General features: G+C 47.9%; 1 protein-coding gene across 6 annotated transcripts; it reads right to left on the bottom strand.

Moving 5' to 3' along the window:
• Window positions 1-1,799: 1,799 nt before the first annotated feature.
• Window positions 1,800-17,555, bottom strand: LOC308580385 (zinc finger protein 862-like). Of its 6 annotated transcripts, XM_081181903.1 has the most exons (9): window positions 17,221-17,315; window positions 16,683-16,810; window positions 14,049-14,131; window positions 12,914-13,040; window positions 11,525-11,614; window positions 8,378-8,563; window positions 8,027-8,122; window positions 6,949-6,996; window positions 1,800-4,509 (listed from the first exon to the last, which is right to left on the bottom strand). In XM_081181903.1, the coding sequence occupies exons 3-9, from the start codon at window positions 14,112-14,114 to the stop codon at window positions 2,417-2,419; spliced, it is 2,706 nt and encodes a 901-aa protein (XP_081038029.1). In that variant the 5' UTR covers window positions 14,115-14,131; window positions 16,683-16,810; window positions 17,221-17,315; the 3' UTR covers window positions 1,800-2,416. The 6 variants fall into 6 exon arrangements, with proteins under 6 accessions (XP_081038029.1, XP_081038025.1, XP_081038026.1 ...); XM_081181899.1 differs by lacking the exon at window positions 16,683-16,810 and having other exon boundaries at window positions 17,285-17,555; XM_081181900.1 differs by lacking the exon at window positions 16,683-16,810 and having other exon boundaries at window positions 12,914-13,037; window positions 17,285-17,555.
• Between the last annotated feature and the right edge of the window lie 345 nt (window positions 17,556-17,900).

Raw genomic sequence — 17,900 nt, 5'->3', positions numbered from 1 at the left:
GAATACAGTGGTACCTCGGTTTACGAACTTAATCTGTTCCTGAAGTCCATTCTTAAACCAAATCCATTCTTAAACAGAGTAGTGCTTTCTCTAATGAGGCCTTCTGCCGGCAGTGCCCTTCCACCGTTCAGCTTCCGTTCGTAGATCAAGGCAGAGTTCGCAAACTGGAACACAACTTCCGGTTTTGCAGAGTTCGTAAACTGAATAGTTCGTAAACAAGACTGTTTGTAAACCGAGGTACCACTGTACTTGTAATGCAAAGGGCTTAATCTCAGTGGTGGCTGGTGCCCAAGGGGAATGGAATGCCATTATTTATGCTCTAGTTATCTCCTGCTTGGACTGCTGCAATGCACTCTACATGGGGTTACCTTTGAAGGTGACCTGGGAACTACAATTAATTCAGAATGCGGCAGCCAGACTGGTGACTGGGAGTGGCCACCAAGACCATATAACACCGGTCTTGAAAGACCTACACTGGCTCCCAGTACGTTTCCGGGCACAATTCAAAGTGTTGGTGCTGACCTTTAAAGCCCTAAATATATCCAGCCCAGTATATCTGAAGGAGCATCTCCACCCCCAACATTCAGCCCGGACACTGAGGTCCAGCTCCAAGGGCCTTCTGGTGGTTCCCTCACTGCGAGAAGTGAGGTTACAGGGAACCAGGCAGAGGGCCTTCTCGGTGGTGGCACCCTCCCTGTGGAATGCCCTCCCATCAGTTGTCAAGGAAATAAACAGCTATCTGACTTTTAGAAGACATCTGAAAGCAGCCCTGTTTAGGGAAGTTTTTAATATTTGAAGTTTTGTTCTGCTGAGAGCCGCCCAGAGTTGCTGGGGAAACCCAGCCAGATGGGCGAGGTATCAATATTATTATTATACTGTATTTATCAGTTGCTTTCCTCACAAAAGTGACCCCAAGGGGACTGATACAAAAACATTCTAAACACTAAAACCAGCATAAACAAGAATGCAAGGGAGGGCAATGAGCTGACCAAGCCTCAGAAGCCTGGGGGACCATTGAAATTGCCCTATTAGAAGGACTTGTGGCTGATGTTCATCTTAAGGAACTGGGAAGGCCTGAATGTACTTAGGCTCAAGTGGCTTCGGGCTTTATTATATATCATTTATTATATATCACCAGATCTTTGAACCTGGCCTAGTAGTGACTCAGCAGCCAATGGGGCTCTCTGAGTAACCTGCTAGAATAACTTATGGGGTGTGTGTGTGTTTTATCCATGTCAGTCGCTTATGTTTGCAAATGGGTCCATGCCCCCCTCCCTGCAAAAAATAAAATAAAGCAATCGTGGCCCCTGGATTATGTAACTTGCATGCACTGACATATATAAGAGAGACGCCCTCTGACATTTCTGTGTCAAACTCAAATGTACGTAAGAGAAGATACTATTATAGCAGTGACCCTCACTTTTCCCTGTTGTGGGAAGTAAATCTCCTTATCGTGAAACTTAAATGAACGGTGTCAAACTCGCCAGCAAATCGCTATAAGGGCGGGAGTCCTACACAAGAAACTGCACTGCCCGGTACAATCACTGTGACACACAATCTGGTGAATTATGCTCTAATGCTGTCATATAAATCTGTCTAGCTTTACTCTACTAGTACCTGGCTGGAATATTTGGTCCTAGTTCCCACCAAAAAGACCTTTGAGGCGAGAGTCCTGTATAAAAATTCCCAACGTCAATTCATTTTGTAGCTATTTTGTATTTGCTGACGTCATTTCTTTACTGCCTAAGCTTACAAACCCTTCCACAGCTGTGTGCAACAATAAATACAAACAAATCATACAAATGTTTTGTTCTTTTTAGTACCCCTTGGTACCCAAAGCATTGCAACAAAATTTTAAACGACACCAATATTAACAACGTAGCCTCAAAAAATGAGTAAGGAAACGTAACAGGTGGAAGTGTCTGTGTCGAGCCAAAGGCCTTGTAGGTTGTTTTTTTCTTGTTTTTTGGCTTTTTTAAAGGATGCCTTTGAAAACCTTTTTTTTTAACTAAACAAGGAAGCTGCCAGAGCATCCTGAGATCGTCACCAGGCCTGCTCAAAGCATCTGTTGGGCCCAGGACACTTTTCATGTGTGATCAACTATCCTCTCAACCCTGGCCTGTGATCCAGGTCCATACAGGAACCTCTTCGAGCTCTGCACACCACAATGGGTTAATAGTTGAGTTGCTAGGTAACCCCAGAGCCTTCCTGTCTGGCCTGCTGCCTTTGGCTCAAACATGGCTGTTCTCCCTTTTGAGCTTGGTTAGACTGACACAAGGGGAGGGGAGAGGAAAGGAAGGGGAGAAATCGGGTGCTGATGTCTTGCACCAATGCAACTACAGGTCATATTCACACCCTGCACTGTGCTCCGAGCCGGATCCCATCAACGACGCACGTGAGGACGGGGGCCGAGTTGTCAACAACGACGGCCTGATGATGTTAAGTACCAGTGCTCGATTGCAGGCAACGGGTCAAAGTCTGGCACTGCCACCCCATTGACTGCCACCATCAGAAGAGAGTTTGCCACTTCGTTGGAAAGCTTCAACCTCTCGTAAGTCCTTATCAGGTTCATAACAACGCAGCCCCGCTTACAGCTTCCTGTAGAGATTCGTAAGCATGCAGAAATTGAGGCAAGTTTGCTCAGCAAAGGAAACGCTTGACGCTCCGCAATGGCCTTCTTGCACAGCTCTGAAAACAAAAGGTCCCTGGCCACCTTTTTAAGTTCGGCCCATTCATCCAGCAGCCTTTCCACGCTGTAGCTCGGAGGGAGAACGTACTCAAAATATTTCGCCATGGAAAGTACCTCGGCGTCTCCAGAATTGGCAAGGCAGCTCCCAGCAGCAGGCCGGCACACTGTATCAAACACTTCTGTGCTTTTTAAGAGCTGGGGCGACGTCTCGCCGTCAAATCTCTGGTGCAGGTATTCCGCCCCGGTCAGGATGATTTTTGCTCGGTCCACTTGGAACCGGAACTCTCCCATCTCGACCACATCCAAGGAGACCCCTCTGAAAGAACCGTCCTTCACGGCGGCGTTAAACTCTTCCTCCTTCGGTCCCGGCTGTTGGAGGAGGTTTTGCAAGGCGAGGTAGGCAGCTTCTACAGCAGCAGTCACTTGCCCAAGCAAGACGCTTTCTCTCTGGAACACTTCCGAGAGGGGTTTGTAAACCTGAAGGAAGTCGATCAAGAAGTGGGAAAACTTGACAAAATGGAAGCTCCTCAAGAACGTCAACATGCCTTTCGCCTTCTGCCCCTCATGGCTGCCGGATTTCGACAGGCGCTTAAGGTGAGCAACCAAAGCAGGCAAGCTTTCCAGAAGGACGCTTAGAGTTTGCCTCTTGCTCACCACCCACCTGACACTGTTTGACTCCATTAGTTTGGCCACCTTCTGGCCCAGGCGGGGAGCTGCACCCTGCAGCTCCCTCAGTCTTTCGGGAGAGGCTTGGAAAAACTTGAACGTTGCCCTGATGTGCTTTTCACAGTCCTTCACAAAGTCAACATCCCTGTAGCAGGTGCCGATGGCTGCATACTGCAGCTTGTGGGTGACACAATGGGCCGGGGACAGGCGAGGGATCACCTCTTGGAATTTGGCGACGAGCGCACTTTTGCAGGCCGCTATGCTGGCTGCGCCGCCTGTCGCAAGGCCCACGACCCACCCGGGTTTCCTGAACGGGATCTGCAGCTCATCCATGGCTGAAACGGCGGCAGCGAAGCAGGCGTCGGCGGTGTCGCCGGGCAAAGACGCCAAGCAAAGGTACGACTCCTTCACTTCCGCTCTCTTGAGGTAGCGGATGTAAATTGCCAGGCAGGGCTGGTCGGACGAATCCGTGAAGCCGTCCAAGAGGAGGCAGGCACAGGGCGAGCGACAGATGCTGTCAAGTATCTCCTTCCGCAGCGTGTCCGCGATGCACCTTATGAAGAGGGTGCATGCGACCCTGTTCCTGTACCTGGGGATGATGGGGGCTCCCATAACCTGCAGGAGGTCCAGCGCTTTCTCGTAATCGTTCAGCGGCTTCGAGTGGTAAGCAATGTCGTAAGCGGCACTGAAAAGGTGCTCCATGTTCCTCAGCACGTAGCTGGACATCTTAGTCAAGCGCTCGGCCACCGGGGCGCCATCTGGGTCCTCCTTAGCTGTCAGCGCTCGGACGCAGAGCTTGTGAGCATTGCTCTTGTCGTGGTGCTTCAGAGTCTCCACTTTGAACGGCCGGGTGTATCCCGTTACTAGTTTGGACACTGGGCCGTGAGCGGGTGGCTTCTCCTTGCACACCACGCAGTAGAGGGTGGTCTGCCCTTTGTCGGCCTCCAGCCATGGGAATTGAGAGAACCATGACTTTTGGATAGATCGGGGGCCTAGCGTCTTTCGGGCTGCTCCTACTGCACCAGGTTCCCTTCCACAGCCCTCTGGATACAGGTTTGGAGGCCACACTTCCATTGGGGGGCACAGTGAGAGAGCATAGTCATCCATCGGGTCCTTTTCGTCTGTGTCGTCCACCATTTCAACCTTGATTATTCCTTTTGGAGAGAAATTGGAGGGATAATATAGGTTGGTTGGTTGGTGTTTTTAATTAGATCAGGTTCCCAATTAGCTAAGTACTGCAGACCCCGTTTTTCAAAATGAAATTATTATTATTATTATTATTATTATTATTATTATTATTATTATTATTATTATTATTGATTTCTATGCCACCCATCTGACTGTTGCCCCAGCAACTCTAGGCAGCTCCCAACTTCATATTATCATCATCATCATCATCATCATTTTATTTTATTTATATCCCACCATCATCATCATCATTTTATTTTATTTATACGCCACCCTCCCCAGCCAAGACCGGACTCAGGGCAGCTAACACCAGGTATAAAAACAATTGATTAAATTACAACTTCAAAAAAAGATTAATTACAACATTAAAATGCAGCCTCATTTCAGTAGAAACTCAAATCAAAAATTTTTGGGGGATGAAAACGTCAAATCTTCACCAAGGCCAACTATCCAGACTGGTCTTACGTGGGCCAGAAAAATGCCAGGGAAGTCCCCAAATAGGAGTTCCGTCACAGAAGGAGAAAAGGAAAAAGGAAAGAGGGGGAGGGGATCAAGTTGATTCCAAGCCAAAGGCCAGGCGGAACAACTCTGTCTTACAGGCCCTGCGGAAAGAAATCAGATCCTGCAGGGCCCTCAAGTGACAGAGCGTTCCACCAGGCCGGAGCCAGTGCTGAGAAGGCCCTGCTCTGGCTGAGGCTTATCTGACTTCTTTAGGGCCCGGAATCTCTAGGGTGTTTCTATTTATGGACCTTAAGGTTCTCCGCAGGGCATACCAGGAGAGGCGGTCCCGTAAGTACCATACATACATACATACATACATACATACATACATAAATCATCAGCCTACTTTTGAAATTTTTGCTATCTCTATGGTAGTTTTTGTTATGTGAATGGTGCCACAGTTCCCCTGGGTGGGCTACACAGACCTCCTGTGGTCCATGGACCACCAATTGGGAGCCACGTGTTATTAATGTGTTAACAACAAAAATCCCTGCTACCAACATAAACTGGTAACTGACACCATTGCAACAAATTTTTGCAAGCCCTGTTGCGGGTGTAGCCAGGATTTATGTGGGGGGTGGAGGGCAGGCTTCATGTTAGATTTTTAATGATTTACTTGATCGAGGGGGGCTGCTTCCCTTTCCCCCCCGGCTACGCCCATGCACTCTGTGTATGTTAGAATTCCTGCTCCATGATTAGTCACGGGATTGTTGTCTATTACATGACGGTATATGTTTTGACTCCACAGAGTGGGAAGTGACGGAGACAGGATGTTTGTGTTACTGTGTTCTGTGAAGTGGGACAATTCTCCTTTGCTCTTTTTCTCTTTGCTGTCTGACACTAGAGAGAGAGGGAGGCATGTTGCAGTGCTCCATGTATGTTTATATGTAAATAAAGTAAAGGGACCCCTGACCATTAGGTCCAGTCGTGGACGACTCTGGGGTTGTGGCGCTCATCTCGCTTTATTGGCCGAGGGAGCCAGCGTACAGCTTCCGGGTCATGTGGCCAGCATGACTAAGCCGCTTCTGGCGAACCAGAACAGCGCACGGAAACGCCGTTTACCTTCCCGCAGGAGTGGTACCTACTTATCTACTTGGACTCTGACGTGCTTTTGAACTGCTAGGTTGGTAGGAGCAGGGACCGAGCAACGGGAGCTCACCCTGTCATGGGGATTCAAACCGCTGACCTTCTGATCGGCAAGCCCTAGGCTCTGTGGTTTAACCCACAGCGCCACCCGCGTCCCTGTAAATAAAGTAGATTAACCAAAATGCTGAGTTGCTGAGGTCTGTCACACGCATGATGTGCAAACTCTGCGAATTCCTAAGTGTGCCGGTGTCAGTTGGCATCAGTTGCTGCGATGTTCGGGCAGAAGAAAGCTTTTGAAGCTTCCAAACGAAAGACCAGGAGGGAGAGAACATGCCAGTCGGGCATGTGTCTCTGCCAGGATCCTACTCGAGTGTAGGACGAGCTCCGGACAGTGTTGGCTCTTCAAGTTCCAGCCAGGTGATTGTTGGACCTTCGAAGTGCCACCCGCTATGCATGATTTAATTTCAAACTATGTGGGCTAAAACTGGCCATCTGATGGCAAGCGATAGACAGGTGGGCAGTCCCACCCACTTATCAAAGTTGGCCTGTAGCGATGAGTTTCCCAACTGCATCTTTGCTGCTGGCTTACCTGCCAGTTTTCTGGAAAGGCAGCAGAGAGCTCAGAGGACAAGGAGCAGCCGCCAGCACTGATGGCTGTAGTACTAAGAAGGGGGGGGGGAGCAACTTGTTGAGACACCCACCCCCTCCATAAAAAGGGACGTGGCCCTGATAACATCCTCACGCATACACCATGCAAAGGGAGCAGAGACTCGGCAAAAACAAGAGGGGATGAGACAGTTCACTTTATGGAAACTCACCCCCAAGGTAGCTCGGCTGAGGCACTGAAACCTCCGACATTAGGTAATCTGAGTGGATAGAAGCAGAATACAGTGGTACCTCGGGATACAGACGCTTCAGGTTACAGACGCTTCAGGTTACAGACTCCGCTAACCCAGAAATAGTACCTCAGGTTACAAACTTTGCCTCAGGATGGGAACAGAAATTGTGCTGCGGCGGCAGCGGGAGGCCCCATTAGCTAAAGTGGTGCTTCAGGTTAAGAACAGACCTCCAGAACAAATTAAGTTCTTAACCCGAGGTACCACTGTATTTAAAAAATACTTAACAAGAAGGGAGAGAAGAGCTTATAGGCTCTGAACAAGCTTTATGAATATTGCTCTGGTGCATAGAAAGTAGGGAATGACGACCCCAGAAGTGGCAGCTGTTATTATTAATTAGGTTTCTTTAATCCCCTCTGTCCTCCCAAAGGAGCTCAGGGTGTCAAACAAAAACCGGAGCCCAGTGAAGTCATTTTCATTTATGGATTTGGATTTACACCACTCCCTTCCACCAGTTCCCAGGGCAGCTAATTATGTATTATTATTATTATTATTATTATTATTATTATTATCATCATCATCATCATCATCATTATTAATTTATTTATAATAATTTTTATATATATATATAAACAAAATTATTATTATTATTATTATTTTATTTATACCCCGCTCATCTGACTGGGTTTCCCCAGTATATGAAAAGCACAATAAAACATCAAACATTAAAAACTCCTAAATTTTTATTCCAGCATATATTAAAACCAAAAATTGGAATTACAAATATTACAATGTAAAAGGTAAGTGGAAAAGGTGTCACTAGAAGTAAAACACCAAGCAGCATAAAAAAAGGATTCACAACAGGCTTTAGAACCTTGGAAAAATCAAATGATCTTTGCCTGGGGGCGGAGGCCAAAAGCGGGATAGAAGTCGACACCAGGCGAGCCTCTCTGTGGGAACATTCTGTAATCTAGGAGCCACCACTAAGTAGGCCTTTAGCTCTGTATCTGCCTGCCATAGGCAAAGTAGTCAGGCCATCACAGGGGTTAGAAGAACTTACCTCGATGTTCTTGTCCCCCTGGCTGGTTCTGGCTAAAAGCAGATTCTTTCCAGGAAGCAGTTTCTTGGATTAACTGGGAGTTTGGCGCAAGGTGTTCTGCAAGGAAGCAATGTTTGCATATTTAGACTCGTGGGGTGGAGATCAATTGCTCTGTTTTGTTTGAACTCCCATCTTCCACCAAACATAATCTCACCATGGGATAAATTAACATCTCTGAATGCAAAACGCAGGGAGACCCATTGCGTCCCTACCCACCCACCCACCTGGGACCCCTATACTATACAGGCTCTCTTTTCGCCTCCCTCACAACAAGGTTTTGGGCAAGTTACACCATCTCCACGTTCTGCTTACTCTGGTGAGTTTTCTGGTGCAAGGTCAGATTCTTCCGCAAGGCAAACCCCCGCCTGCAGTCGGAGCATTCGTAAGGCTTCTCTCCCGTGTGGGTCCTCATGTGCCCGATAAGAGCGTATTTGGAAGAGACTATTTTCCCACACAGGGGGCAGGTTGCTTTTTTCTTCGCCGTCTTCTTGTCACTTGCTGTTTTGAAGCGAGAGGAGGAAAAACAGGAAGCTGTCTTAGACAATAACGCAAGGAGATCTTGCTGGACCTAGTCCAATATCTGTCAGTTTGCATTTCTTAATGCATAAAGTATTGATCTGATGTGTAGAGATCTTTCCCATTCTGAATAATACAAGAGGATTCTAGAAGCTATTAGAAGCTTCTCTGCGTGAAAGAAGCAGGCAGGAAGGTCATGATTGTTTGGGTTATACCTTCTGGGAAGCTGGTTTGAACTAGTTCTCTTATCTCTTCCAATTAAGATCATGCTGACTATAAATATAGGCCAAAGGGAGTCTGGGTTTTACTTTCGCTTTCTCTCTCTCTCCCTTCTGGTGTGGTGTTCAGTACATAGTACAGTGGTACCTCGGGTTAAGTACTTAATTCGCTCCGGAGGTCCGTTCTTAACCTGAAACTGTTCTTAACCTGAAGCACCACTTTAGCTAATGGGGCCTCCTGCTGCTGCTGCGCCGCCGGAGCACAATTTCTGTTCTCATCCTGAAGCAAAGTTCTTAACCCGAGGTACTATTTCTGGGTTAGCGGAGTCTGTAACCTGAAGCGTATGTAACCCAAGGTACCACTGTATGCTTAGTGTTAAGTTTTAGTCTTGTTATAAGTTTTGTAAGTGCTGCAACTGGATTTTTATGGACTGTGTCAATCCTGAATGTATTTGGATTTGTGACCATTACGATCATTTGCCTTCAGTAGAAAGTAAAGCTCTGCTGGATGAAATACAATTATTGGAGTACTACAATATATCCAAAACAATGGGAGAAATTGGAAGGATCTCAAAAGAGAAGATAGACGGGGATTGGAAGGTGTTTAAAGGATACTTGCAAAACCATATTGAAAAATCAGAACTCCTATTAGAATAAACAAGTTCCATTTTAAATACTGAAATACTAAATAAGATGGATAACAATGTGTAATAGAAAAAGAAGCATGAAATTAGGTTAAAGGTGTGTGAAAGAAAGTAATAGAAGTGGAAAGAAATTGCAATTGAGTAGATTGGAAGTCTAACACAAAGGTGGGGTGAGGGGTGGTGGATGGTGATGGGAAAAGGAATTATCTGTGGGACTGAATGTAGGTATGTTTGTATATATTTAAGGATTGTATGAAATGTATGTTTGTATGCTTGTATATCCGCAATATGTGTGTATTAATTATTATTTTAACAATAAAAACTTTTTTAAAAAATTTATAAAAGAAAGAAATACAATTGCCTCTGGTCTATTTTGGGGGACTCTGCGACATGTTTTAAGGTTTTCCTCCACACATAGGACAACATCCTGTCCTTACAGGGGCCACCCAGATAACTGTAGAAATCCCACAGTTAGGACCCGAGCACGAGACCACGCTCTCCTCCTACAGTTTCCAACAACTGGCCCTCAGAAACATCACCACCACCCACCACGAAGCCCAAGCCTGGCAGCTGTATAGGGAATTAAACAATTTATCTACTCTAAAAAGCAGAGACATCACCTTGCCAACAAAGGTCCGTATAGTTAAAGCTATGGTTTTCCCAGTAGTGATGTATGGAAGTGAGAGCTGGACCATAAAGAAGGCTGATCGCCGAAGAATTGATGCTTTTGAATTATGGTGCTGGAGGAGACTCTTGAGAGTCCCATGGACTGCAAGGAGATCAAACCTCTCCATTCTGAAGGAAATCAGCCCTGAGTGCTCACTGGAAGGACAGATCCTGAAGCTGAGGCTCCAATACTTTGGCCACCTCATGAGAAGAGAAGACTCCCTGGAAAAGACCCTGATGTTGGGAAAGATGGAGGGCACAAGGAGAAGGGGACGACAGAGGACGAGATGGTTGGACAGTGTTCTCGAAGCTACCAGCATGAGTTTATGAGTTTGACCAAACTGCAGGAGGCAGTGGAAGACAGGAGTGCCTGGCATGCTCTGGTCCATGGGGTCACGAAGAGTCGGACACGACTAAAGGACTAAACAACAACAACAATCTACCCAGCCTAGGATTGTACCCCCTTCACTGGCAGGGGCTCTCCAGCTGATGCTTGTTCCCACTGCCTGCTACTTTAGCCTTCACTAGAAATACCACAGACTGAAAAAAACAGATGCTCTTTCACTGAACTTCCATTCCACAAGCCCCCACAACAGAGATGGGGAACCTGTGGCTTTCAAGATATGGCTGGACTCTGATTCCCATCACCCTGGGACACCTTTCCCTTGGTGGTTTCCTAGCTGCTTCCTCCCACCATTCCTCCACGCCTATCCAGCCCATGGCAAGAGCAGAGACAGTGGAGGCAGGGAGGCAGAAGGGAGAAAATCACACAGGACTAAAAGGAACAGCAGAGGGGGAAACCCTGAGGGAGACAGGGAGAATGTTTTCAAACAAGTACAGCATCTCACCGTTCAACTGCTAGGTTTCGCACGCCACTGAGGGAACAGATGCCTCCCCCAATTTTCAAGGAGGGGTCCGACGTCAGTATTTTCATCCCTCCCATTGCAAAGATCACCAGATCATGTTTGTTTTACTTTCTGTCTGTGAGAAAGGAGGGGGTGGAAACTACTCTTCCAGACTTCCATCCCTAGCACTGTGCCTGTTTTTCTTTGATCTGCCTAGATGGCAGTATGAGGGAGCTGTATCTCTCGTACATGTTTGCTATGTTCTTTTATTTGTTTAATCAGTAGAAATAAATTAGGCATGCAACAAAACCTCCACAGCTTTGCTTCCGTTACTCTGCTGCTTTTGAGGTGCTCACAATGTGAGTCCACTGCACCAGGATTTATTCCTCCGGAATGCTGCTCTGCTGTTCCTGCATTCCTGTGATCGGAAGGTCGGAGAATGTGCTCCCGACACCAAGCCCATGTAGGCGCTGGAGATGTGGGCTGTATATGGGTGTACGCTCATCCAGACCCCCTTAATATTCCACAGCGGGCCCTGTTGGGCCTCCCCATGCCTGCAGCAGGCCTCACCTTTCATTGCTTTTTCTCCCATATCTTGGACCCAGGGCTCCGCTCCTTGCTCTAGCCAGAAGATCAGGGTCGGTTTGGGAACTGGAAAACCTGTTTGGGAGCAAGGCAGGAGAAAAGAAAAGGGTCATGAGGAAGACAGTGGCACAAGAGGCAAGTATAATACAGATCCCTACGCAAACTTTTAACCTCCCTGGAAGTTTAAGGAGCAGAAGCAAATGGAAATGTGTGCAACAGACAGTGCAATCGTATGCATGTATACTCAGAAGTCAACCCCACTGGTCTCAATGGGGTTTTCTCCTGGGCAAGTATAGGATTGCAGCCTTACGCTGGTAAGACCTTGTTGCTTATCTTCTTTCCCCCCAAAAACAACACACACCGCAACTCCTCTAACTCTGCTGATCACTCACCCTGCACCATGCAGGAGTGAATGTCACTATAATGTAAAATTGAATTCAGCCATCTGTGCAAGAAGTCAACATTGGTATGGCAGGATGCAATGATTAATGGAATAATCTCTCTTTCATAACTTTATAACTCAGGGTTATCATGTGAAAGCATTCATGTAAAATGTAATTCACTTTGGGAATGCATTCATTGCTACAGGATGTCCATTAAGCTTAGCAAATTAAAAAAACAACAACCAGTATCTAGTCTGGATTAATAATAATAATAATAATAATAATAATAATAATAATAATAATAATAATAATAATAATAATTTATTTATACCCCGCCCATCTGGCTCAGCTTCCCCAGCCATTCTGGGCAGCTTCCAACAAAATATTAAAATACAGTAATGCATCAAACATGAAAAGCTTCCCTAAACAGGGCTGCCTTCAGATGTCTTCTAAAAGTCAGATAGTTCTTGTTCTCTTTGACATCTGGTGGGAGGGTGTTCCACAGGGCGGGTGCCACTACCGAAAAGGCCCTCTGCCTGGTTCCCTGTAACTTGGCTTCTCGCAATGAGGGAACCGCCAGAAGGCCCTCGGCGCTGGATCTCAGTGTCCGGGCTGAACGATGGGGGTTCTATAAGAATCAATGTCCTGGAGTAGATAGGCTAGGTGTGATAACGATGGGGGTGGAGACGCTCCTTCAGGTATACAGGACCGAGGCCGTTTAGGGCTTTAAAGGTCAGCACCAACACTTTGAATTGTGCTCGGAAATGTACTGGGAGCCAATGTAGGTCTTTCAAGACCGGTGTTATGTGGTCTCGGCGGCCGCTCCCAATTAATTAAGTGGCCATTTATTGGCATCTGTACCATACATTCTAATGACCAGTGTTGTGCTTTCCACATATACATTTAGATCTTTTACATAAATAAAACTGCTGGGAGACACGGGCAATTCAGAGTTTCCCAGGTCCTGTGACCTTGGGAAATAGTTCTTTACCCAGGGAGGCCACGTTCTCGTAGTTCTCTTGCATGACCTCCTTGTACAAGGCTTTTTGCTCTGGCTCCAGCAGATCCCACTGCCCCTTTGTGAAACAGACAGCCACATCCTCAAAGATCACCGGCTGCTGGAAGGAAAGGAAAGAAAGCTCAGCCTCAGGCACACCGCCCAAAAAAACTTCACACCTGAACCAAAACAGAGGAACAATAGATGCAACTCCCTGCAAATTGGAAAAAATGAGACCTGGCCCGTATATGCAGCAGGCAAAATGGGCTGCACCACTGCAAATGGGGGGGGGGGAGGTGTGTTTCTAAAAAATATCGCCCTACACTAAGAGTCACCTGCAACAATAAAAAAAACAATGGACTAGCAGGCAAAGGGCCAAGCTGCCTATCCCCACTGATGTGCTTTTCTTCTATATGCAGGGTGTGGTGTTTCTGTAAATAATAATAATAATAATAATAATAATAATAATAATAATAATAATAATAATTTATTATTTATACCCCACCCATTTGGCCGGGCTTCCCCAGCCACTCTGGGCAGCTTCCAACAAAATATTAAAATACCGTAATGCATCAAACATGAAAAGCTTCCCTAAACAGGGCTGCCTTCAGATGTCTTCTAAAAGTCTAGTAGTTGTTCTTCTCTTTGACATCTGGTGGGAGGGCGTTCCACAGGGCAGGTGCCACTACCGAGAAGGCCCTCTGCCTGGTTCCCTGTAACTTGGCTTCTCGCAGGGAGGGAACCGCCAGAAGGCCCTCGGCGCTGGACCTCAGCGTCTGGGCAGAAAAATGGGGGTGGAGACACTCCTTCAGGTATACTGGACCGAGGCCAGTATAATGGAAGCATTAATGGAAGTATTTTAAAAAAATGGTATTCCCACTGGGATCAATGTTCTCCCATTTTATTCTATTGTATGCAATTTCTCCCTGTGTGTGTCTGTTTGTGTGTGTGTAGGAATTTAGGGTGGGGGGTGAGGAAGATGGTGGGACAGTGATAGCAGACTACATCTGGTTCCACAGATTAAAAACAGACTTGTAAAAGGGGATTTGAAGCTTCCTGGTCAAATGAGTGAGAGGGGTTTGGGGTTTCTCCCATATAGCCAAAAACCGTGCCATGGTAGACCACACACCTGGGAAGACTCTACCGCAGCAACGTCCTTTTCCCAAGGAGGAGATGTTGACCTCAGTTGAAACATGGAACACTTTTCAGAGCCTGTGTGAACAAGAGACAAAACTGAGGATACATTTTCAGTGAAATTGATTGATTTTTATTTATAAAAATATTTATTTTTACAGTGGTACCTCGGGTTACATACGCTTCAGGCTACAGACGCTTCAGGTTACAGACTCCGCTAACCCAGAAATAGTACCATTAGCTAAAGTAGTGCTTCAGGTTAAGAACAGTTTCAGGTTAAGAACGGACCTCCGGAACGAATTAAGTACTTAATCCGAGGTACCACTGTACCACTATTCGCAGTGGTTTATGAAAGCTATACGTAAAACCATACCATAAGAACATTAAGATTAGAAATCCACTAATTATTATGGCAGATGTGTTCTTAATTTTCTGCATAAACCTGATGGAATGGAAAAGCTTTGAACAGGTGCTTAAAGGTTAAAATGGAAGGTGCTCGCTGAATCTCTATTGGCAGAGTATTCCACCACACAGGGCTTATGATACAAAAGGCCTAGTTTCTTGTTGTCAAATGAGCCTCGACAACTTGGGGAACAACCAAGTTGTCTTAGAGCTGTGATATGAGGGTTCCTTGAGATACCCTGGAGCTAAGATGTTCAGTGCTTTGGCTGATTAACAGTCTATGTCCTTTTAAATGTGCGGGTATTGGTTTGCTTTGTTTTCTTCTTGTGTGTGTTTTTATTATGTATTTTATTCTGAATTTTTATGTTGTGGATGAAGGGCGATATACAAATTTAATTAATAATAATAAATACATATTCTCTCAAACTATTTGAAGCTGATAGGAATGAAAGGCATATCTGCAGAAGGGGTGGGACGCAGGAGCGGCAAAATATTATTAATACTATTTTGCCCTTTAGCAAAACAGCAAGATATGAAAAGACCTGAAGAGACAGGAACAATCAGGTTCCCTTTCCGTTTTTGCAGAAACCAGGAGACATTATGACCTAGTCCAGGGGTCTGCAACCCGCGGCTCCGGAGCCGCATGTGGCTCTTTTACACCTTTGCCGTGGCTCCGGGGTGGATACTAGCGAGGGGAGGAGGCGCATTGTGTGCCCCGACACTCCCCACTGTGGCGGGCGCTGTACTGGCTGTGACGTCGCATGGGGGCGGTGCGTGCGTTAGTCACGCACCGTCCCGACGTCACCTTCCCGCCCGCCCACCCGCCCGCTACATTGTAAGGGGCATGTACGTTGGTCACTGCATTGAAAGGGGGCGTGTACGCTGGTCACTGTTTTGAAGGGGAGTGAAGAACACACACACACAAAAAAGGTAACTTGTTAATTTAACGTTTATTTCTATGAGGAGTAATTCTGAGGGGTCAAACAAAGAAATAATAAAAAAGTGACAAAAAAAGTTATTTTTATAATGACGAGTTTTGCGGCTCCCAGTTTTTTTTCCTTCGGAAACGGATCCAAGTGGCTCTTTTTGTCTTAAAGGTTGCAGACCCCTGACCTAGTCACTGCCTCTCAGCCTAGTCTACCTCGCAGGGTTCTTGTGGGGATTAATTGAAGAGGCGGGGGGAACCAGATGCACCACACCTTGAGTTCCTTGGAGAGAAAGGTGGGCTAGAAATGCAAATACTGTTAGTCAGTAAAGGGGAGAGAGAGACCCTTTAGTTTGACGCAGCCCAGCCAGTGGCGTAGCGTGGGGGGTGCCAGGGGTGCCAGCCGCACCGGGCGCAACATTTTGGGGGGCGCGTTTGGCCGGCCCCCCTCAAGGAAGCGGGAACCTCTCCAAGGCACAGCGTGCCGTCGGTAGAGGAAAAAAGCCGAGCAGCAGCAGCAGCAGCAGCAAAGTCGGGAGGAGGAGGAGGTGGAGCGAGCCTGCTAAGAATTCCTCGCAGCTGGCCATCCAACCTCCAGCGAAGGAGGGCCCCGCTCCACCTTCCGAGGGAGCCTGCTAGGACCCCCGGCTCCCTGCAGGTGGCTCACAACCCCCGCTAGCCCGGCCGGGGCTCGGGGAGGATGGGAGCCGCCTGCTGGGCTGGCACAGCTGCGTGTGAAGGCGCGGAGGGAGGCGCTCCCAGGGCTGCCGGCGGCCTTTCCCCGCACGCGAAGGAGCAAGGGCGGCGGCGGCGGCGAGGCTGCGCAACAGCCGCTGCGTGAGAACGAGCCCTTGCCCAGCCCGGGGGACGATCCGGAGGCCCTCTCCGAGCGCGTCGCGTGTAGCCAGCCTGCCAGCCTGCCTGCCAGGGTGGAGCAAAGCGGCGGAGTGGGGAGAGGTTGCCCTTCTTCGCACGCCCCCCCCCCGTCACGCCTTAAATCCACCCTCCCACAAACTAGGAGCGAGCAGCTGAGAGGGAACAGCTGAGAGCCACGAGCAGCTTTTTCTGAAAATGCCCTTTAAAAAAAAAAAAATCCTAAAATTTATAAACCGCTTGACAGCTACAAAAGCGGTTTGCCAAGAGAATAAAACTGCCAGGAAACAGTGGTGTAGCGTGGGGGGTGCAGGGGGGCCGGGGGTTAGGGTTAGGGGGCGCAAATCCACGGGTTAGGGGGCGCAAATTACTTGCCTTGCCCCGGGTGCTGACAAGCCACGCTACGCCACTGAGCCCAGCTCCTCTCGCCTTTTGAAACGACAGGAGCGCAGCATTGATCTATGTTCCCTTCAGACGCCTAACGCAAATTGCTAATGAATGGAAAGAATTTCAGCGGTCCCGGAAGGCAAGCAGTCGACTCATTCCAAGATTTTTGCCTGCAAATATGAAACCAACAAAAACGCCCCTGAGCGGCGAGGGTGTGGGTGGGGGACAAGAATGAATGGACCGACATTCGGGGGGTGATGCGCCCCTGAAACAACCGGAGCTTGGAGCAGGCAGGATTTTATCCAAATGAAGTCCTTTCCTCGTTTTAGAGTCGAGGTGAGATCTTTGCTTTGGGGATGCCACCACACTAGACTGTGCCTGATCCTTCCCCCATATGGATTCAGTCCAATTCCCCCGAACAATAAGCCTCTCTCCATCCCATTCTCCGCCGCCGCCCACATCCCACATATTTCTCCCCCCATATTTCTCTCCCTTGCTTAACACCACCGCTCGTCGAGAAAGACAAAAGGCAGCCCGGGAGCCGACGACGCCACCCCTAAACTGCAAAAAGAAGCCTTACATAAATGAAAAGTGCATTGAACCAGATTCTCCCCTTCATTCCCCTGCGCTGGGTCTCTGCTTGCCTGCAAAGCTGAAGCCATCAATGCAGTCCCGCAGCTCCTCGGGGCCGCGCTCTGCTGCCATCGGGGGTGCATCGGGAGGTTCCCAGGCAGGGATCCCTCCAGCAAAGGGATCGCCCCTCTTTCCTGAAGCGGCGGCGACCCACTCCATGGCTCCGGCTCTGCATCCGAAGCTTGGATCCACTAAAACACACAGGCACGCACGCTGGAAATCTATTGGCTACGGCGCGCCAGGCGCCCCCTTTCCTGCGGCTGCATTGGAGGCGCCGAGAGCAGCCGGCCTGGTCCCGGGGAATTCCGGGAGTTGTAGTCTCCGAAGCTCCGCCCTTTCCCCACTAGTTAATCTGATTCAATTCAGCGCCGCCGAGATGCTGGTGGTGCTGATGCTGTAGGCAAGCAGCCCTGCCGTTTATAAAAGCTGCCAAAATGAAAGGTAAGGGAGCGAGCGGTCATTGATCCTGTCACCTGCATGACAAAGAATGGAGAATTCCCACTGGAAGGGGACTTCGGAGACCATGCAATGTTTTTTTGTTTTGAAAAAGCAGGTGCATAATAAGTCCTGTTTTCTTCTCCGCCTGAAATGGTTAGACACGCTTTCAAGGTGGGACATTAGAAGCTA

Source organism: Podarcis bocagei (assembly GCF_964188305.1).
Source record: "Podarcis bocagei genome assembly, chromosome: 2".
NCBI classification, from domain to species: Eukaryota; Metazoa; Chordata; class Lepidosauria; order Squamata; family Lacertidae; genus Podarcis; species Podarcis bocagei.
The sequence above is the reverse complement of the archived record's forward strand: the minus strand, read 5'-3'. Positions and strand labels throughout refer to the sequence as shown.

What these genes read in the sequence shown, in the direction of transcription:
- LOC308580385 (XM_081181899.1), bottom strand. Translation starts at nt 17,432, where the DNA reads ATGGAGTGGGTCGCCGCCGCTTCAGGAAAGAGGGGCGATCCCTTTGCT. An exon ending in GGGAGAAAAAGCAATGAAAG is followed by an intron (nt 8,564 to 11,524) that starts GTGAGGCCTGCT and finishes GCTTCAAAACAG; the next exon opens with CAAGTGACAAGAAGACGGCG. An exon ending in GCACCAGAAAACTCACCAGA is followed by an intron (nt 8,123 to 8,377) that starts GTAAGCAGAACG and finishes GCTTCCTTGCAG; the next exon opens with AACACCTTGCGCCAAACTCC.